This window comes from Myotis daubentonii, chromosome 1, assembly GCF_963259705.1.
Source record: "Myotis daubentonii chromosome 1, mMyoDau2.1, whole genome shotgun sequence".
Lineage (NCBI taxonomy): Eukaryota > Metazoa > Chordata > Mammalia > Chiroptera > Vespertilionidae > Myotis > Myotis daubentonii.
Genome location: NC_081840.1, coordinates 111,022,244 through 111,043,810, shown reverse-complemented (window position 1 = coordinate 111,043,810; position 21,567 = coordinate 111,022,244). Strand labels below are relative to the sequence as shown.

The following is a 21,567-nucleotide window of genomic DNA, read 5'->3' as shown; positions in this document are numbered from 1 at the left end:
TGGGGTGGGGTGGAGTGGGGCGCCACACCCTGTCACACACAGAGCCGCAGGGCGATCAGGGAGTTGGGGAGCTCCCCCCTATCAGGCACAGAGCAGGGCTGATCAGGGTGTTGGGGCGCCTTCCCCTGTCTCGAACAGAGCAGGGCAGATAGGGAGGTTGTGGCCCCGCCCCCTGTCACACACAGAGCCACAGAGCGATCAGGGGGTTTGGGCGCTGCCCCCTGTCACGCTGATCCCGGTGCTGGGAGGCATATTACCCTTTTACTATATAGGATAGAGGCCTGGTGCTTGCGTGTGGCTGGCTGGTTTGCCCTGAAGGGTGTCCTGGATCATGGTGGGGGTCCCCACTGGGGTGCCTGGCCAGCCTGTGTGAGGGGATGATGGCTGTTTGCAGATGGTCACACACCCTTCAGGGTGGGGGTCCCCACTGGGGTGCCTGGCCAGTCTGGGTGAGGGGCTGAGGGCTGAAGCTCCCAACTGCTCCTTTTTTTCTTTTTTTTTTTTTTTTTATTCTGGGCCAGCTTTAGCTCTGAGGCTCCAGCTCTTAGACCTCCGCTCCTGAAAGCAGGTATCTGCTTTGTTTCGGTTCTGTAATCGAAACAAAGTATATCTCCAGCTCTGAGATCCCGGCTCGCTGAAAGCAGGTTTCTGGGGTTTTGTTTAGCTTCTATATTTGTTACAATGTTTCAAACTGCAGGCTCAGAGGCCGGCAAGGCAGGCGGGGAACGTTGGTTTCCTTCGTCACTGAAGCAAGCAAGCCTCATGTTAGTTTCAAGCTGCCTGGCTGCCGGCCGCCATCTTGACTGGCAGTTAATTTGCATATCTCCCTGATTAGCCAATGGGAAGGGTAGCGGTTGTACGCTAATTACCATGTTTCTCTTTTATTAGATAGGATATACACATACACACACACACACACACACACACACACACCTATTTGGAGGGCTCGTCTTGTCTGTTATGTGGCTCTGCATATTTCTGCCCCAGTGCTACTGTTGCTTTATAAATACTGAGTGCAGTCCCTTTACTTTGTTCTAAATCAGGGGTCCTGAAACTACGGCCCTTGGGCCACATGCAAATACAAATATTGTATTTGTTCCCGTTTTGTTTTTTTACTTCAAAATAAGATACGTGCAGTGTGCATAGGAATTTGTTCATAGTTTTTTTTTTTTTTTAAACTATAGTCCAGCCCTCCAACGGTCTGAGGGACAGTGAACTGGCCCCCTGTTTAAAAAGTTTGAGGACCCCTGTTCTAAATTATTTTGGTTCTTCCTAGCTTTCTTTGCTCTTCTATATAATTTTTTTAAAGCTCATCAAAATGTCCAAGAATCCTTTTTGGCCTGGCTGGTGTGGTTCAGTTGAACGAAGAGGCGCATGGTTCAATTCCTGGTTAGGGCACACGCATGGGTTTCAGGCTCGATTTCCAGTAGGGGCATTTAGGAGGCAGTGGATCAATGTTTCTCTCTCTCTCTCTCTCTCAAAAAAAAATTAATTATTAAAACGTTGTTTGCTAGTAAGTTGTATCATGGAAGAGATACTAATTAGCTAGTTTTGGTATGGAGCCCTTTTGTGGTCTCATTAATACTTTGCACTGTGGAATTTCTTAGAAGTTGACTGGTTATAAAATCTAAAAATTGATACCATCCACTGTGCTGGGTGGGCACTGGGAATATGGTGAATGAAAACACTGTAGGATAGATTATAAGTCCTCAGTTCCAAAACTGAACCCTGAAATGCCCTAGGGCACCTCAGAGAACTCATACACTTATTTCAAATATTGGACACTGTGCAAACCTCTAGGTCAAGGTAGTTCAGAGTTTCAACATTTGATTATGCCTCCTTCATTTTAAAAAAATTTAAGGTAATTTTTCAAATCTGGCTTTAAATGTAATGTTATTAATAGGCTTTTTAATCTAGTTCATTATGTATGCCAAGTTTTGTACTAGATATAAAAAGAGGAGCACTTTAAGGTGTTTGTTCTCAGGTAGATTTTTTGTGTTTTTCTTTGAAGCTATGATATCTTTGTACAGTGGGTATTTTTGGTGGTTGCTGTGATAAAAAGTAAATACCATGCAAAAGTCATGTGGAACAAGAAATGAGGATAGTAGTATCCAATTTGATTTCAAGCTTTGAGAAGTTGTACAGCCCAATAGGTGCACATATCCTATATAATAAAAGCCCAGTGACTGAAATGGCCGAACGACCAGAATGACCACGCCCCTCACCCTGGCTGGCAGCCCCCCAGCGAGCAGTTACAGGCGATCAGGCAGGCAGGCGAGCAGTTAAGGGCAATCAGGGAGGCAGGCAGAGTGGTTAGGGGCAATGAGGCAGGCAGGCAGAGGCGATTAGGGGTGATCAGACAGGCAGGCGAGTGGTTAGGGGCAATCAGACAGGCAAGTGAGCAGTTAGGGGCTACATCCCAGTTTGCGAGAGGGATGTCCTACTGCTGGTTTAGGCCTGATCCGCAGCAGATTGGGCCTAAACAGGCAGTTGGACATCCCCCAAGGGGCCCCCGATTGGAGAGGGTGCAGGCTGGGCTGAGGGATCCTCCCACTGTGCACAAATTTCATGCAGCAGGCCACTAGTAGATAATAAAAGGCCAGTGAACTAAACAGTGGAACGACCAGAGACAGGGCGATGAGGCAGGCACACGAGTGGTTAGGGGTGATGAGGCAGGCATGTAAAGGTGGTTAGGGGCCATCAGGCAGGCAGGCAAGTGGTTAGGGGCGATCAGGGAGGCAGGCAGGCAGAGTGGTTAGGGGTGATCAGGCAGGCAGGCGAGTGGTTAGGAGCCATTGGTCCTGGATCCCTGCGGATTGGGCCTAAACTGGCAGTCAGACCTCCCCCGAAAGGTCCCCTATTGTGAGAGGGTGTAGGCTGGGCGGAGGGACATCCACCCCCCCCCCCATGCACAAATTTCATGCACTGGGCCTCTAGTTGGTGTATAAAAAAGCAACTTGTTTCTGAATATTTATTTTGAATCCTGCTACTTTATGGAATTCATTTTATCAGTTCTAGTAGTTTTTTGTGTGGAATCTTTTGTTTTCTTTATATACAGTATCATGTCATCTGCAAATAATGACAGTTTTATCTCTTCCCTTTCTAATTTGAATGCCTTTTATTTCTTCTTTTTGTCTGATTGCTATGACTAGGTCTTCCATTACTGTGTTGAGAGGGGTGAGAGTGGCTATCCCTGTCTTATTCCTGATTGCAAGGGAAATGCTTTTTAGCTTTTCCCTATTGAGTATGATGTTGGCTATGGATTTGTCATATATGGCCTTTATTATGTTGAGATATGTTCTCTCTATTTCCACTTTGCTGAGAGTTTTTATCGTATATGATCTCACACATATGTGGAATCTAATGAACACATAAACTGATGAACAAAAATAGACCCAGTAACATAGAAACATCAAAATCCCAGAGGGAAGGCGGGAGGGTGGCGGGCCCAGGGGGGGAGGGGTGGGTGTTGGAGGGGGGAAGAGATCAACCAGTGAACTCATATGCATATATGTATAACCCATAGACAGAGTGAATGGGGTGGTGAAGGCCAGGGGTGGGGAGGGAGGGAGGGAGGGTAGAAAACAATGGGGGGAAAAGGGGACATATGTAATACTTTCAACAATAAAGATAAAAAATAATAAATGGGTGCTGGATTTTGTCAAATGCTTTTTCTGCATCTATTGATGTTATGATATGGTTTTTTACCTTTCACCTTTTTGAATTTACAGATGTCGAACCATCCTGGCATCCCAGAAATAAGTCCCCCTTGATCATGGTATATGATCTTTTTCATGTATTGCTGAATTTGGTTTGCTAGTATTTTGTTGAGGATTTTGAATCTGTGTTCATCAGAGATATTGGCCTATAATTTTCTTTTTTTGTAGTGTTTTTATCTGATTTTGGAATCAGGATAATGCTGGCCTTGTAAAATGAGTTTGGGAATCTTTCCTCCTCTTGTATTTTTTTGTAATAATTTGAGAAGGATAGGGGTTAGTCCTTTGAATGTTTGGTAAACTCATCTATGAAACTATTTGGTCCCGGACTTTTGTTTCTTAGTAATTTTTGATCAATGCTTCAATTTTAATTAGCTTTAATCACTCCATTCGGATTTTTCTGTTACTCTTGATTCAGTGTTGGAAGATTGTATATTTCTAGGAATTTACCCACTTCTTTCAGATTGTCCTATCTATTGGCATATAGTTGTTTGTGATATTTTCATATAATTTTTCTGTATTTCTAATTTTATTTATTTGGGTACACTCTCTTATTCTTGATAAGTCTGGTTAAAGGTTTATTGATCTTGTTTATCTTTTCAAAAAAACAGCTGTTGGTTTCATTGATTTATTTACTTATTATATTTTTTAGACTGTATTTTCATTTGTCTCAAGGTATCTTTTGATTTCTTCCTTTATCTTGTTAATTATTCATTGTTAGGTAACATCTTATTTAGTCTTCATGTTTTTGTGTGTTTTTCAGTTTTTTTCTTGTAATTGATTTCTAGGTTCAAACCATTATGGTCAGAGAAGATGCTTGATATGATTTCAGTCTTCTTAAATTTATTAAACTTGTTTTGTGTCCTAACATGTGGTCTATTTTAGAAGATGTTCCATGTGTACTTGAAAAGAATGTATATTCTGCTGCTTTGGGGTGAAATGCTCTGAAGATATCAATTAAATCCATCAGTCTATTGTGTTCTTTCAGGCCACTGTTTCCTAGTTGATTTTCTGTCTGGAAGATCTATCATTGATGTCAGTGGGATGTTAAAGTCCCCTACTATGACTGTATTAATGTCAGTCTCTCTCTTTATGTCCATCAGTATTTGCTTTATATACTTAAGTACTCCTAGGTTGGGTGCATAAATGTTTACAAGGGTTATATTCTCTTGTTGGATTGATCCCTTTATCATTATTTAATTACTTTCTTATTATAGCCTTTGTATTAAAATCTAATTTGTCTGTTATAAGTGTTGCTACCCCAGTTTTTTTTTCATTTCCATTTGCCTGAAATATATTTTTCCACCCCTTTCAGGCTGTGTGTATCTTTTCATTCTGAGGTGTTTCTTGTAGACAGCATATATATGCACCTTATTTTTTTAATCTATTCAGCAACCCTGTGTCTTTTGATTGGAGAATTTAATTCATTTGCATTTAAAGTGATTATTGATAGATATGTATTTATTGCCATTGTTTATATAACTATGTTCCTCTTTTCCCCCCCCTTCTTAACGAAGGCTCTTTAACATTTCTTGTAATACTTGTTTGTTGATGATGAACTCTTTTAGCTTTTTCTTGTCTGGGAAGGTCTTTATTTCTCTTCCAATTTTAAATGATATCCTTGCTGGGTAGAGTAGTCTTAGTTGTAGGTTCTTGCTTTGCATCACTTTGAATATTTGATGCCAGTTGGTCCCTTCTGGCTTGAAATGTTTTTGTTGAGAATTCAGCTGACAGTCATATGGGAGCTCTTTTTGTAGTTCCCATAATTAACTGTCTTTCTCTTGCTCCTTTTAAGATTCTCTCTATATCTTTAACCTTTGCCTTTTTAATTATGATGTGTCTTGGTGTGGGCCTTTTTGGGTTCATTTTGTTTGTAACTCGCTGTGCTTCCTGGACTTGTCTTTTTTCCTTCACAAGTTTAGATAAGTTTTCAGTCATTATTTCTTCAAATAGGTGCTCAATTCCTTGCTCTCTTCTGGTATCCTTAATACTTACCTTATTTAAATTTCATTTTTCTTTTTGCTGTTCTGCATGGTTGTTTTCTGCTACTTTGTCTTTCAAATTTCCAATTCACTACTCTGTGTCATTCCACCTCCTCTTGATTTTTTTCTCACATATTCTTCATTAAGATATTGTAGTCTTTATTTAGGACTTGTTAATTTTCATGGCTTCTATTCCTTTTTTATTTTAAATATCTTTTTAAGTTCTCACTGAGTTCATATATTCTTTGCGTATGTTCATTTGAGCATCCTTATAACCATTGTTTTGAACTCTATCTGGTAGATTGCTTGCCTATTTCATTTAGTTATTTTTCTCTTATTTTTTTTATTTTTCATTTGGAACGTGCTTTTTGTCTCTCCATTTTAGCTGCCTCTCTCAATTTGTTTTGTACATTAGGTAGATCTACTCTGCCTCCCAGTGTTAGGATGGTGGCCTTTTGTAGTAGGTGTCCTGTGGGGCTTAGTGGTGCAATCAAGTAAGGTGCTACAGGAATGTTCCTTGTTGAAATCTCCCATTGTAATTTAGTCTTGATTGCTGTTGGCCCATCTGTCAGTGGGGTGGGCCCTCAGACTGACTGACTGTGGGGATTGACCCTGACCAGCTTCTGAGCGAGGGCTGACCCCACAAAGTGGATTTGTCCCCAGCAGTGCCTGGTATGTGCTGAGATCTTTGGGTGTGCCGCTTGTGGAGCTAATTGTTCCATGCTCTGACGTGATGTGAAGTCCGCCACCGGGTGTGTTGTTCTGGGGCCTCTTGGGAGGGACTCTGGGGCAGGTCAGTGCCAAGCACTGCCTGTGACTGGCCCTGGGCCACCTGTTTGGAGCTATAAAGCAATCTATAGTTTATGGCTGCTCCTGTTGGCCGTCAGGATGCATGGGAGGGGCCAAGCTGTACATCAAAGTTTCCTTCCATCAGTGCAGAGCCCAGGGATTGGTCTGCAAAAAACCCAAGGCACCCTGAGATCTGCATCCACCTGCTCGCTGCCTATTAGGCTCTGTCACTTAAAGAGCATCTGGGTGGTACACGAGTGCATGAGGTAGTTTTGCAGTGCATCACCAGGTAGGAGTGAGTGGTGTTCGCCAGATTGATACAGATTCAACCTCAACACTGGTGCTGGTTTTGAGGCCACTCAGTAAAAGTCTCAGGATACAAGGCCAGTTTGCCACCCTTTGAGGAGGGCAGCAGAGTTCATCAGGCTGAAACCACCAAGATTTGGCCATGTGCAGGGAGGGCTTTGCATAGGAAAGGTGGTGTCCATCAAAAGTGCGAGAGAAAAATGGCCCCCACTTTAAAGCCACACAACCCAGTCTCTCCTCCAGTCTACCTGGACTTCTTCAGGAGTCTTTCAAGAAAGTCTTCACCACAGGCCACACATCCAGCTGACTTTTCTGCAGGGCATGAGCCTGGCAGTGCAGGATGACTGCGATTTGGGAGGATGGGACTAGTGCATTTCTTCAGGCTGATGTGGTATGGAGGGGAGTGGTCACCCTGAAATACGGCATCTGTGGGTGATAAAGGGAGGGACTCATTACACGGACCCTGTCGGCTGTCCCTTCAGCTCTCTCTCTCTCAAGCCACACAACCCAGTCTCTCCTTTACAGGACTCTACTCTGGACCACCCTCCCTGTGCTGGAGCCTAGGGTGAGTGGCCGCAAATAAGATTTTGTGCCTCGGTCCTTTAAGAGGATACTTGGGTTTCTAGCAGATTCTTGTTTCTCCTTGGTAGACAGAATCCCTGCTGATTTTTACAGCCAGATGTTATGTGGCCTCGTCTTCCCAGCTCTGGTGCTCTGGGCTGGGGACCCTGGCATGAGGTTAAGACCACATGCTCCTCATGGGCACCTTTGCAGCTGAGATGGCCAGCCCTTTTTGCATCTCTGCCCTTCCTACCAGTCTCAGTGTGGCTTCTTCTGTAAATCCTTGGTAATAAGAATTCTTTTCAGCTAGTCTTCAGATGGTTATTCAGGGTGATTGTTCTTAAGTTTAGTTGTAATTACAGTTTGGATATGGGAAAAGATGAGTGTAATGTCCACCTCCTTCATGACTATCTTGGATCATTCTTCTAATGTTCTTCTAAATGGGTCAAATTTTGATTTCCTAGTAAAAGATAATATGTATTTATTAGATATTCATAGTAAAATTACCTTATTTATGTATCATACCCTCAGAACTTAACTATTTGTAAATAATTTTTGGACACAATATATTTTCTTACTGAAAAAGTTTTTCATAACTTTGTTCCTTTTTTTTATTATCTTTGTAGGATCCAGCATTCGAACATTCACTCCATTTTATTTTCTGGTGGAGCCAGCAGATACACTCTCAACTAGAGGCTCTTCTGTTGTATTAAATTGTTCCGCATATTCTGAGCCTTCTCCAAAAATTGAATGGAAAAAAGATGGAACATTTTTAAATTTAGTATCAGATGATCGACGCCAGCTTCTCCCAGATGGGTCTTTATTTATCAGCAATGTGGTGCATTCCAAACACAATAAACCTGATGAAGGTTATTATCAGTGTGTGGCCACTGTTGAGAGTCTTGGAACTATTGTCAGCAGAACAGCCAAGCTCACAGTAGCAGGTAAGTTTTGTTAAATGATTCATTTGTATTTTCAAAGTTTTATAAAGTGTAAATCTTGATAAAAGCATTATTATCCTAGACTTTTAATTTAACTGGTAACAGCAGATACACTCTTTAAATATTTAACAAGTATCAATTGATTAGTCATTATCTAGGACTTGCTCAGTGCTGTGGGAATAAACTTTAGCACTTCCCACTTTCTGATGATTTACATGGCTTAAGGTTGCTATCAGAAGTACTGAGCCAGTTCTTTTTGTTTTCTTTTCTTTTTAACTTAGAAATGACAGAGGAAGTTGTATAGAAAAATTGAGTCACTTTAGTTGCTAACTTTTATCCTACCCTGCATTGCCATTTAGTATGGCTTTGGAAAACTTGAAGTATAGCCAGATTCTCGGTTCCTTTGTGCCTTAACCAAGGAAACAACATTTAATTGGAAAATTTATTTTAAAAGCTGTAGGCTATATATATATTAAGGTGAAGAGCAGAAAGTTTTAAGGAGAGAAATATTTACTTTTTGTAGCACATACTTTTTTTAAAAATCTTTATTGTCGAAAGTATTACATATGTCCCCCTTTCCCTTCCCCCCACAATGACCCCCCCCCTTCTAGCCTGCCCCCGCCCCCTACTTCAGGCCTTCACTACCCTATTGTCTGTTTTCATGGATTATACTTACATGCATACAAGTTCTTTGGTTGATCTCTTCCCACTCACGCATCCACCCCGCCTTCCCTCTGCAATTCGACAGTCTGGTCCATGATAGACCATCTTTTTTGAAGAATGATGGAAAGTTTTAAAAAAAGGATTAGGATCTAGGAGAGTAAGATGTGGTTCCTACATAAGTCATATCTGTCTTGTATTAGAGACTGGCATTCCTCAGATCTAGATTTCTTTACTTGAATACCAGATGAAGTAGTTAGTTTTGGTTAAGTTTCACATTGTTCAAAAGTTGTATTATGATTAAGACTTAATATTTATACTCACTTGATGAAATGCTAACATGTGAAAAAAGAATATGACTGAGACTGTAGTTTCCTATATCATTCCCATTGCAGGTTATGGCTCCCTGTTTGTGCTCACTCCAGGTTGTGTTTGCTCATTTATTCAGAGTATGATGACTCTTTTCCTCTTTGGAGCCCAATACTCAAAGTTGTATTGGGTGCCATAGAAGGCTATTGTAGTTACTCCATAATTATGGATTGAGTATGGAAAAATAAAGTCAGCCCTTTTGACAATCTGCCTTTTCTTATTTTTAAAATCTCTTTGCCAGCCATTCTCCAACATGTTGATAAATAAGTTAGCATCATGACTGCCCCTACAATGTCACTTAGGTCACATCTTGTTTATCATTTATGTTTTTGAAATGGGTTTTAGTCATGACTACTTCCTCTCAGCTATACCTCACATCTCATCACCAAATCCAGTGAATTCTGCTTCCTAATTTCTCTACTTGATTCACATTCTCCTTTCTAAGGCTACTCACCACAGCCTTGTAACTGTCTGCCAACTTATCCTTCTTTTCTTCCAATCCATCTCCACACTGTTTCTCATACCTTAGTGACTCTCTAGTAACATGAGGTTAATGTCTAGACTTCTTGAGTCTTTTCATGAGCTGGCTTCTACTCCTTTAGCTTGATTTCTTTTTTAAAAAAATATTTTTATTGATTTCAGAGAGAAAGGGAGGAGAGAAACATCAATGATGAGAGAGAATCATTGATGGGCTGCTTCCTGCATGCCCCACACTGGGGATTGAGCCCACAACCCGGGCATGTGCCCTTGACCCTGCAGTCCACAAGCTAATGCTCTATCCAGTGAGCCAAACCAGCCAGGGTCAGTTTCATTTCTTACCACTTCATCCTGCTCCCTGCCTCCAGCATCACCATCACTACATTTTAAGCTGTGGCAGTACTGAATGTTTTCAGTTCCCTTTCCTTCTCTGCCTCTGACTTTTGCTCATGGCTTCCCCATTGCCTATTAATCCTGTCCTCCACCTTTTCCTCTCTTCTCTGCTAGTTTTGTTCATTCTTCCTCTTAACTTTCATATCTTACAGGAAATGTGTTTTTTTTAACCTAATATTTAAGTAGCAGGCAGTATTAATACAAGATGATAAAAATGTTGGCTGCAAGATTCTATAGGAGAGTTGTTTAACCTGCTCTTGGCCTAAGTATCAGGAGGAAATAATGTCTAAACTAAGAAATGAATAGAAGTTCTTTTTTAATAGTTACATCATATTCACTTATAGATATATTGTGAATTATCTAAAGATACCCTTTTTGATGAATGGTCATATGGATATCAATGGTTATCTCAATTGACCTTACCAGAAAAAAAAAAAAGGCAGAAACTTATACCTTTCTGGTCCTTTCTTTCCTTTCTGGTCCAGGATTTCATGTTTTACTTAGTAATTGGCTTTTTAGACTATTTCAGTTTCAAACTATTATTCTTTTTCCTTGTCTCATTGTTTGTCTTATGATGTTATAGGTAGTACTATAATGAACAACTTTGTAAATCTTTATTTCTATAGAAAAGATTACTAGGCTTAGTAATTTTACTAATTGCTGGATCACAGGGTATACTTCGTGTGTGTGTGTGATTTTAAAAATTTGCTGAAACCGGTTTGGCTCAGTGGATAGAGCGTCGGCCTGCGGACTGAAAGGTCCCAGGTTCGATTCCAGTCAAGGGCATGTACCTGGGTTGCGGGCACATCCCCAGTAGGAGATGTGCAGGAGGCAGCTGATGGATGTTTATCTCTCATCGATGTTTCTAACTCTCTATCTCTCTCCCTTTCTCTCTGTAAAAAATCAATAAAATATATTTTAAAAAAAAATTAGCACTGGAGCCGAAACTGGTTTGGCTCAGTGGATAGAGTGTCGACCTGTGGACTGAAAGGCACCGGGTTCGATTCCAGTCAAGGGCATGTACCTGGGTTGCGGGCACATTCCCAGTAGGAGATGTGCAGGAGGCAGCTGATCAATGTTTCTCTCTCATCGATGTTTCTAGCTCTCTATCTCTCTCCCTTCCTCTCTGTAATAAATCAATAAAATATATTTTAAAAAATTAGCACTGGATTGTCTAACAGTTCCTCAAAATGTTAACCAACCATATGACTGAGAAATTTCGTTAGGTATCTAATAACCAAGAGAAAAGAAAAAGATATGTTCACACAACAATTTGTACATGAATGTTTATAGCAGCATTGTTCATAATAGCCAAAAAGTGAAACAGTGTGCATGAATATCAAGTGAAGGATGGATAAACAAATGTGGTATATTCATATGTGGAATATTATTTGGCAACTAGAGGCCCAGTGCATGAATTCGTGCGCCAGCGGGGTCCCTCAGCCTGGCCTGCAGGATTGGGCTGAAACTGGCTCTCTGATATCCCCTGAGGGGTCCTGGAGTGTCAGAGGGTGCAGGCCAGGCCGATGGACCCCACTGGTGCATGATCAGGGACGCGGGTGGTTGGCCAGCCAGGGAGGGACCGCTGGAGGGCTCCAGGGCATGTCCAGCCCATCTCGCTCAGTCCCGATCAGCCAGACCCCAGCAGCAAGCTAACCTACCGGTTGACTTTCTGCCCCTTGGTGGTCAGTGCAAATCATACCAACTGGTCGACCAGTCGACTGCCTTCCCCCTGGTGGTCAGTTCACGTCATAGCGAGCTGTTGAGCAGCCTTAGCATATCATTAGCATATTATGCTTTGGTTGAACGGACAACTGGACACTTAGCATATTAGGCTTTTATTATCTACTACTGTCCCAGTGCATGAAATTCGTGCACAAGAGGGGGTGTCCTTCAGCCCGGCCTGCACTCTCTCCAATTTGGGACCCCTCGGGGATTGGGCCTAAACTGGCAGTCGGACATCCCTCTCATAATCTGGGACTGCTGGCTCCTAACTGCTCACCTGCCTGCATGCCTGCCTGTCTGATCACCCCTAACCACACTGCTGCCGGCTTGATCAACCCCAACTGCCCCCGCCATCCGGCCTGATCACCCCTAACTGCCCGACCCTGCTGGACTGATTGCCCCCAACTGCCCCCCTCACCGGCCTGATCGCCGCCAACTGTCCCCCCCGCCAGCCTGCTCCCCCCCAACTGCCCCCACCCCACTGGCATGCTCGTCCCCAACTGCCCCCCCAGCCGGCCTGCTCACCCCCAACTGTTCCCCCCCACCCCCACCTGCCGGCCTGCTTGCTCCCAACTGCCCTCCCCTGCTGGCCTGATCACCCCTAACTGCCTCTGCCTCGGCCCCACCACCATGGCTTTGTCCAGAAGGATGACTGGAAGGTCTCCCAATCTAATTAGCATTTTACCTTTTTATTAGTATCCTATCTAATAAAAGAGAAACATGGTAATTGGCGTACGACCGCTACCCTTCCCATTGGCTAATCAGGGCAATATGCAAATTAACTGCCAGCCAAGATGGCGGCCGGCAGCCAGGCAGCTTAAACTGAACATGAGGTTTGCTTGCTTTAGTGACGGAGGACTCCAACGTTCCCCGCCTGCCTTGCCGGCCTCTGAGCTTGCAGTTTAAGAAACACTGTAACAAATATAGAACCTAACAGAACCCCAGAAACCAGCTTTCAGCCCGCTGGGATCTCAGAGCTGGAGTTGATACAGAGTTTCGATTATAGAACCTAAACAAACCAGATACCTACTTTCAGCAGCTGAGGCCTCAGAGCTGGAGCCAAGCCTCAGAGCTAAAGCTGGCCCAGAATAAAAAGAAAAAAAGGAGCAGTTGGGAGCTTCAGTCAGCCTGAAAACAGCCCTTAGCCCCTCACCCAGACTGGCCAGGCACCCCAGTGGGGACCCCCACCCTGAAGGGTGTGTGACCAGCTGCAAACAGCCATCATCCCCTCATCCAGGCTGGCCAGGCACCCCAGTGGGGACCCCCACCATGATCCAGGACACCCTTCAGGGCAAACCAACCAGCCCCCACCCATGCACCAGGCCTCTATTCTATATAGTAAAAGGGTAATATGCCTCCCAGCACCGGGATCAGCGGAGCTGAGAGGCCTCCCGGCACCAGGATCAGCGTGACAGGGGGCAGCGCCCAAACCCCCTGATCGGCCCTGCTCTGTGCGTGACAGGGAGGAGCTCCCCAACCCCCTGATTGACCCTGCTCTGTGTGGGACAGGGGGGAGCTCCCCAACCCCCTGATTGGCCCTGCTCTGTGCGTGACAGAGGGCAGCGCCCCAACCCCCTGATTGGCCCTGCTCTGTGCGTGACGGGGTGGCGCCGCAACCTCCCCATCGACCCTGCCTTGAGTGTGACGGGGCGGTGCCTCAACCCCCCAATCAGCCCTACCCTGAGTGTGACTGAGGGTGGCATTGCAACCTCCCAATCCGCCCTGCTCTGTGCATGACAGGGGGCGGCGCCCCAACTCCCCAATTGACCCTGCTCTGAGCCCTACCAGGGGCTGCACCTAGGGATTGGGCCTGCCCTCTGCCACCCAGGAGCAGGCCTAAGCCAGCAGGTCGATATCTACCGAGGGGTCCCAGACTGTGAGAGGGCACACGCTGGGCTGAGGGACCCCCCTCTCCCCCCCGAGTGCACAAATTTTTGTGCACTGGGCCTCTAGTAGATAATAATAAAAGGGTAATATGCTAATTAGACCAGATGTCACTCCAAACATCCTTCTGGATGAAACTGGGGCCGGAGAGAAGCCTGGGTCCCAGGTGCCTGCTGGCAGCTGGAGCGAAGCCCAGGTCCGGGGTTCCTGCTGGTGGCCGGAGGGAAGCCCGGGTCCTGGGTGCCAGAGGGAAGCTGGTGCCAGCAGCTGGGGGAAGGAAGGCTACTCTTGCACAAATTTTGTGCATCGGGCCTCTAGTATAGGATAAGAAGAATGAAATTCTGATATATACTGTAATGTGGATGTCTTAAAAACATTATACTGACTTAAGCCAGTTACAAAAGACCACATAATGTTTGACTTGATATATATGAAACCCAGAATAGGTAAATATATAGAGAGCCAAAAGATTGTTGGTTTTCTAGGGCTGAGGATGAGGGGATAAGGATATAGGTGGGTATGGGGAATGATGCAAGTGAGTACAAGGTTTTTTGGGGGGATGATAAAATGTTCTAAAATTATAGTGATGGTTGCAGAACTCTGTGCATATACTAAAACCATTGTATTGTGTATTTTAAATGGTAAACTTTATGCTATATAAATTGTATCTCGGTAAAACTTATAAAAAAAGATATTGCCAAATTGCCATTCTAAAAGACTATTGGTTAGAGTTCTTTGGTTGCAAGCAATTGGAACTGATTGTGGCCAGTTAATCAAGATGAGGAAATTTTGAAAGAATACTAAGTAGACAGCTCATAGAATTAAATATGAACGGTCTTTTTCTCTGGGCTATCTCATTTCTCCACAGCAGAAAATTTTTTGTTTTACTGCTTGGGCAGTACCATGGCTATGAGTATTTTGAGCTCAAAGGTGGGGAACTGTGTGTTCTAAATACAGACATTGTTAATTCCTTCTTGGCAGCTCCATTCCCACTCTCTCTCTTTTCTTCTGCAATTTTTTCCAAGCAGCAGGACAAAGGGCCTCCTGCTGGTGCGCACGAGAAGCTGCAGCATTTTCTGCCTCAGTGTCAGTTACTAGTCACTCCATCTGCTTTCTGTATTCAGAAACTTTTAGGAATTTGTCTGTGGACTCCCCATATGAAGTTGTAGTTTTATGTTTTTAAACTTATTCATTTTCATGAGACCTAAGGAGGAAGAATATTTTGACTTTAGAAAAAATAGAACTAGCTCTTGGTTTCATTCTAAATTATTTTTCCCCTTTTGTTAGTTTCTGTGTTTACTTTTATTTCCTTCTAATTTTCTGATTTCTGAAAAGTGGATATTTTGTTAATTTTACCTTTATTTCTTTTCTTCAAAATCCCCTTGAAACAAAAAATAAAAATTTGTGACACAGCTGGACAACCTGCATATGTGTCATTTACATAAGGACTGATTAACCATCATAAAACTAGAAGATTTGTAGTTGTTTCTCATAATTTGTTAGACCTTAAAGAAACATTTTATTGTATTCTGAGCATGTACAATAATATTGTATTTACAATATTGTATTCCGAGCATTTTGGTTAGAGTTCATATATACAAACATTTATTGTATTGTTTGTTTCATATATATCAAGTCATTTTATTGTATTGTGAGCATATTCAATAATATCACTTTTTAGATATTATTGTTAGTAATAGTACCTATATTTATTGAGTGTTTATGTGCTAGGCAGTATTCACTATATGAATTATTTAAGTATTTAATTAGTTAAGTGTTTAACTTTTATAACATTATGAGGGCTGTTACTGTTCTGATTTCACTAATGAAGAAACTGAGGCTTAGTGGTTAGGTAACTTGCCAACATCACACAGTTACAAATGAGGTTGTGCAATTGGGATTCAGTGCAGATTGTGACTCCGGTACTCATGCTCTCAACCACTTTGTTCTGTGGCCAATATAGCAGCGGTCACCAACCTTTCAGACCTCACAGACCACCAGTGGTCCACGGACCACCGGCTGGCAACCGCTGCTATATAGAGTATTTATGACTGCATTTTTTTTGGTTAATATTTGATTTCGAAGTAATTTCAAACCTACAAATCATTGCAAGAATGAAACAAGAAATCCAATTTTAATCTTCACCATTATTAACATTTTACCACATCTCCCTTATCACATCACCCCCAATATGCACATACCGAAGTACATTTTTTTCTGAATGTTTTTCTGAACTATTAAGAGTAAATTCCAGGAAAAAACCAAGATGGCGGCATATGTAAACACCGGAGATTGCTGCTTTGCACAACCACTTCAAGAATACAACTAAAAGATGGAACGGACATTATCCAGAACCGCAGGAAGGCTGGCTGAGTGGAAATTCTACAACTAGAAGGAAAGAGAAAAGTGTACCGAGACTCAGAGGAGGTGCTGTGAGGAAGTAAAGTACAGAGGTATGGACGCGCACGCAGAGAGGGCTGGCAGCTGAGGACACAGTTGTCTTTTTCAATCGGTAGAGAGTCTCAAGCTCTGAGCTCCAGTTCCGGGCGAGTCTCTGGGGACCCAGACTCATACGGGAGAAACTGGACTGTCTGGCATCGGTTGGAACTCAGGGGCAGCTTTCTCTCGGAGGTGCTTGCAGCGATTGTCAGGACACTGAGAAGCGGGGCCTCTGAGGGCAGCCATAGCTGCTTGCTCTGCCCTGTTGATCCCCTAGGACCCCGCCCCGTCCAAGCTGTGCAGGGAGGCTTTTGCATATGAAAGGCCTAGCCCTTTGCAATCTGAAAACTACCTAACAAACTGCAGCTGGCCCAAGGCCCCATGGCAACTCGCATTGTTTCACAGCTGGCTCCTGCTGGGTAGCCTCAGGCAGAGTCTAGATCAGCTGTGGGCAAACTACAGCCCGCGGGCCGGATCCGGCCCGTTTAAATGAATAAAACTAAAAAAAAAAAAGACCGTACCCTTTTATGTAATGATGTTTACTTTGAATTTATATTAGTTCACACAAACACTCCATCCATGCTTTTGTTCCGGCCCTCCGGTCCAGTTTAAGAACCCATTGTGGCCCTCGAGTCAAAAAATTTGCCCACCCCAGGTCTAGATTAACACCTCGTTAGAGATCCAGGAGTCAGTGTTCCCAGAGGTCAGAGTGGGACCATCCAGATTGCAGCTCCTGGGATCCATAAAGGACACACTCAGGGGGCAGACTCAGTGAGCACCAAAGCCCCACTGAAGCGAGTCTTGCCCCAGAGGGGTGTCTACAGCACAGAAGTTCTCCCACTGCAGACACAGCTGAATCTCACAGCCAATTGGCCTGGAGGTCAACTCCTCCCAGTGATACCTACAACAATTAAGGCTTAACTATAACAAGACTGTTATACAGTCCACAAAGGGGTGCACCAAGAGGGTACACCTCAGGTAATTGGTGTGGCTGAGCCACTGGGCCCTATAGTACACCTAGCACAGAAAGCCACTCTATCAACAGAGGGAAGCATAAAAAATGCAGAGACAAAGAAACAAGTCACAAATGACAGAAATGGAGGAAAGCAAACGACTGGATATAGAGTTCAAAACTACACTTTTAAGGTTTTTCAAGAACTTTCTAGAAACCGCTGACAAATTTAGTAAGACCCTTAAAAAGTCTGGTGAGACCACCAATAAATGTAGTGAGAACCTCAAGAAATCTAGTGAGACCCTTGAGGGCATTAAAAAGGACCAACTAGAAATTAAGTATACACTGACTGAAATAAAGAATATTATACAGAGATCCAACAGCAGACTAGAGGATTGCAAGAATCAAGTCAAAGATTTGAAATACAAAGAAGCAAAAAACACCCAACTGGAAAAGCAAAATGAAAAAAGAATCCAAAAATACGAAGATAACGTAAGGAGCTTCTGGGACAGCTTCAAGCATACCAACATCAGAATTATAGGGGTGCCAGAAGAAGAGAGAGAGCAAGATATTGAAAACCTATTTGAAGAAATAATGACAGAAAACTTCCCCTACCTGGTGAAAGAAATAGACTTACAAGCCCAGAAAGTGCAGAGAACCCCAAACAAAAGGAATCCAAAGAGGACCACACCAAGACACATCATAATTAAAATGCCAAGAGCAAAAGACAAAGAGAGCATCTTAACATCAGCAAGAGAAAGACAGTTGCCTACAAGGGAGTACCCATACAACTGTCAGCTGATTTCTTAACAGAAACTTTGCAGGCCAGAAGGGAGTGGCAAGAAATATTCAAAGTGATGAATGCCAAGAACCTACCACCAAGATTACTTTACCCAGCAAAGCTATCATTCAGAATTGAAGGTCAGATAAAGAGCTTCACAGATAAGGAAAAGCTAAAGGAGTTCATCATCACCAAACCAGTATTATATGAAGTGCTGAAAGGTATCCTTCAAGAAGAGGAAGAAGAAGAAAAAGGTAAAGATACAAATTATGAACAACAAATACAGATCTATCAACAAGTGAATCTAAAAATCCAGTGAATAAATAATCTGATAAACAGAATAAACTGGTGATTATAATAGAATCAGGGGCATAGAAAGGGAGTGGACTGACTATTCTTGAGGGGGAAAGGGGTGTGGGAGATGCGGGAAGAGACTGGACAGAAATCGTGCACGTATGGATGAGGACAGTGGTGGGGGGGGGGTGAGGCTGAGGGGGGGTGGAACTGGATGGAGGGGAGCTATGGGGGGAAAAAAGAGGAACAACTGTAATAATCTGAACAATAAAGATTTAATTTAAAAATAAATAAATAAATAAATAAATAAATGTATACCCCCCTCCACCATTTATAAAAATGTATGCTAAAAATATTTTTAACATAAATTAGGACTTTTATTACAAAAAAAGAGTAAATTTCAGATATTATCCTGCCGGGAGCCTGTCCATCCTTGCTGTTTCAAAGGACCTGGCATATATGGCATACTGTTCTTAAAATGTTTGCTCACCTTCTTGGCATATGTGTTTTAACCAAGGTCTCCTCTCTGAGGAAGGTTGTTTCCCCAGGTAGGGATTTTCCCCTGAAGTTAGGGAGGGAATAAAACCCCTCAACTAAGTGCCAGGCGGGTAATTAATCACTTTAACTATGAACAATCATGCTTAAGCTACATAATCTTTACTCCCTGGAATGGAGATAAGAAACGCCCTAACCTTTGGAATAGAGATTGATAGGATTGGAATCAACTGGGATAAATACAGATGTAACAAGACAGAACTTAGAACACAGAACTTAGGAGACAGGACTTAGAAGACAGGACCAAGAGAGACCGAACCTAGGCACAGAACCTACACAGAACGTTCTCTAGAGACAGAAGGACTTCGCTGGAGAGAACATGGCAAAAGATCCTGGACTGAACCTGACTACAGAAATTGGCAAGAGAACCTGAGTAGAACCTGGTGACTGAACCTGGCTGGAGAACCTGTACAGAACTTGGCTGGAGATCCTAACCAGAACCTCGCTGGAGATCCAGATCAGAACTTGGCTGGAGATCCTGCCTAGAGATCCTGGCCAGGCTGCTGATCAACTGAACGCTGTCTCCTTGTCATTCCTTCTTCGCCGACTCCGCCCACACCTTTGGGGACCCCTGGACCCGCTGGGGTTGGATCCCGGCATTATCCTACCTCAATAATTCCTTGTATGTTTCCTAGAAAAGGGACACTCTCCTAAAAAACCATCCATCAATTTTGGTAATTTAATCTTGATACAATACTATCATTTAATCCATAGATACTGTTCAAATTTAACTGCTTATCTCAGTGGTCTTAATAGCAAAAAATAAAACAAAAGTAGAAACTTTTAACCTCCTCCCCCCCTTACTTTCTCAACCCGGATTACATGTTTTACTTAGTAGTTGTTTCTTTAGACTTTTAATCTCAGATCATTCTTTTTCCTTGTCTTATTTGGGGTTTTCTGATTGTCCCCTATGAATAGATTCAGGCTTTGCATTTTTTGGAGGAATAGAATAGTGATGCTCTGTTCTTCTTAGTGCATCGTATTAGGAAGCATGTGATGCTTTGTTTCATTACTGGTGATGTTAATCTTTATTATTAGTTAAGGTGGTCTATGCTATGTTTCTCACTATAAAGTTGATAAAATATTTCATACTTTTATTAATTTGGGGAAGAGATAATTTGATACCCTATAAATATTCTATTTCTCATCCAACTTCTACCTGTTAATTTTTGCATCTATTTATAATTTATTATCCCAGATTTAGCCAGAGGAAACTCCCTTCAGTCTGACTTTTGTGTCCTTTTGATTTATCTACATTAGTCTTTGGGTACTTGCTTCTTTGCTGTCACAAGACATTCCAGGTTCATCTTGTACTTCCCTATACCAGGCCTAGAATCAGCTGTTTCTCCAAGGAGCACTGGTTCCTTGTAATGGAGGATGGTATTTAGAAATCAAGATTAAGTCACCATATATACTCATTGCCACTGGAGTGACATTGATCTGGACTCTGGACAGATAATTGTATATGAAACATACATATTTCATATATACACATTTGCATCTATATATACATCTTTCTATAGTTGTATATCCAATATAATAGAGAGCTAATATGCTAATGGTCGTCATGCCATCATGCCGTAACATCCAATCACCAGGAGCCTCTGTGCGCAGGTGGCCAGGGCTGCATGCTTGGCGAGATACGGGTGGGGGGGTGGGGACTTGATGCTGCCTCCTTTTGGACAAAGTCGCAGTGGCTGCCTGAGGCTCAGGCAAGTCGCTGATGGCTCAGGCAACGAGGGCTGGGTCGAGGCTTAGGCAAACCACAGTGGCTGCGAGGGCCGAGGCTCAGGCAGCCGAAGGTGTGATGGGGGCATCACCTTCCCCTGATTTCCGGGTTGCCTCCTGCAGAGAGAGGCCAGAGGCAGCAGCAGCAAGGGGGTGATGGGGAGGTACCTTCCCCTGATCAGCTGTGGGGAGCTGGCCTAAGCTGTCAGTAGGACATCCTCTGAGGGCTCCAGGGCTGTGAGAAGTAGCAGGCTGGGCTGAGGGACCCCCCCCCCCTTCAGTGCACGAATTTTTGTGCACCAGGTCTTTAGTAATTATATAAAACCATAAGTTTACACTGTTACCTCTAGTCTAATATCATGGGATTTATTCAGCCCTTCTGCTTTTCCATATTTGTACTGTACTTCTCTGACTGTGAGGAATATGACAAGTATCCCTAGTACATTTACTTGTTTGATTTGTAATTCTGTATGTAGCCAATTTCCTGATTCATGAACCTCCTTCTTGACCCTGGTTCCACCACACATGTGGCCACATGGGTTGACTTGCTGCTGGTTCCCATCACTTCATTTAAAAGTAATGTTTAGCTACATTTTATTTCTTCTTTCTCTTTAATTTTCAGGTCTTCCAAGATTTGCCAGTCAACCAGAACATTCTTCAGTTTATGCTGGGGACAGTGCAATTCTGAATTGTGAAGTTAATACAGATTTGGTCCCATTTGTGAGATGGGAACAGAACAGGCAGCCTCTTCTTCTGGATGATAGAGTCCTCAAACTTCCAAGTGGGACACTGGTTATCAGCAACACAACTGAAGGAGATGGGGGACTTTATCGCTGCATAGTTGAAAGTGGCGGGCCACCAAAGTACAGTGATGAAGCTGAATTAAAAGTTCTTCCAGGTATTTATTTACTATCAGGACTGATGTTGTTATGTTTATTGATGGGTAAAATTTGTTCTCTTAGAATTTTTTTTATAAACACTGTTAAAAATGTGCTGCGAAATATTAATGTCAGCA

The 21,567-nt window shown here is 43.0% G+C and overlaps 1 protein-coding gene across 11 annotated transcripts in view; it reads left to right on the top strand.

Annotated features, from left to right (window-relative positions):
• The window catches only part of NEO1 (neogenin 1), a 266,972-nt gene that overhangs the window by 60,077 nt on the left and 185,328 nt on the right, over positions 1-21,567 (top strand). For all 11 annotated transcript variants that reach the window (XM_059657710.1, XM_059657782.1, XM_059657763.1 and 8 more), the window contains 2 exons: positions 7,981-8,298; positions 21,175-21,450. In XM_059657710.1, coding sequence (XP_059513693.1) covers positions 7,981-8,298; positions 21,175-21,450 — 594 coding nt within the window. The remainder of the gene's footprint in view (positions 1-7,980; positions 8,299-21,174; positions 21,451-21,567) is intronic.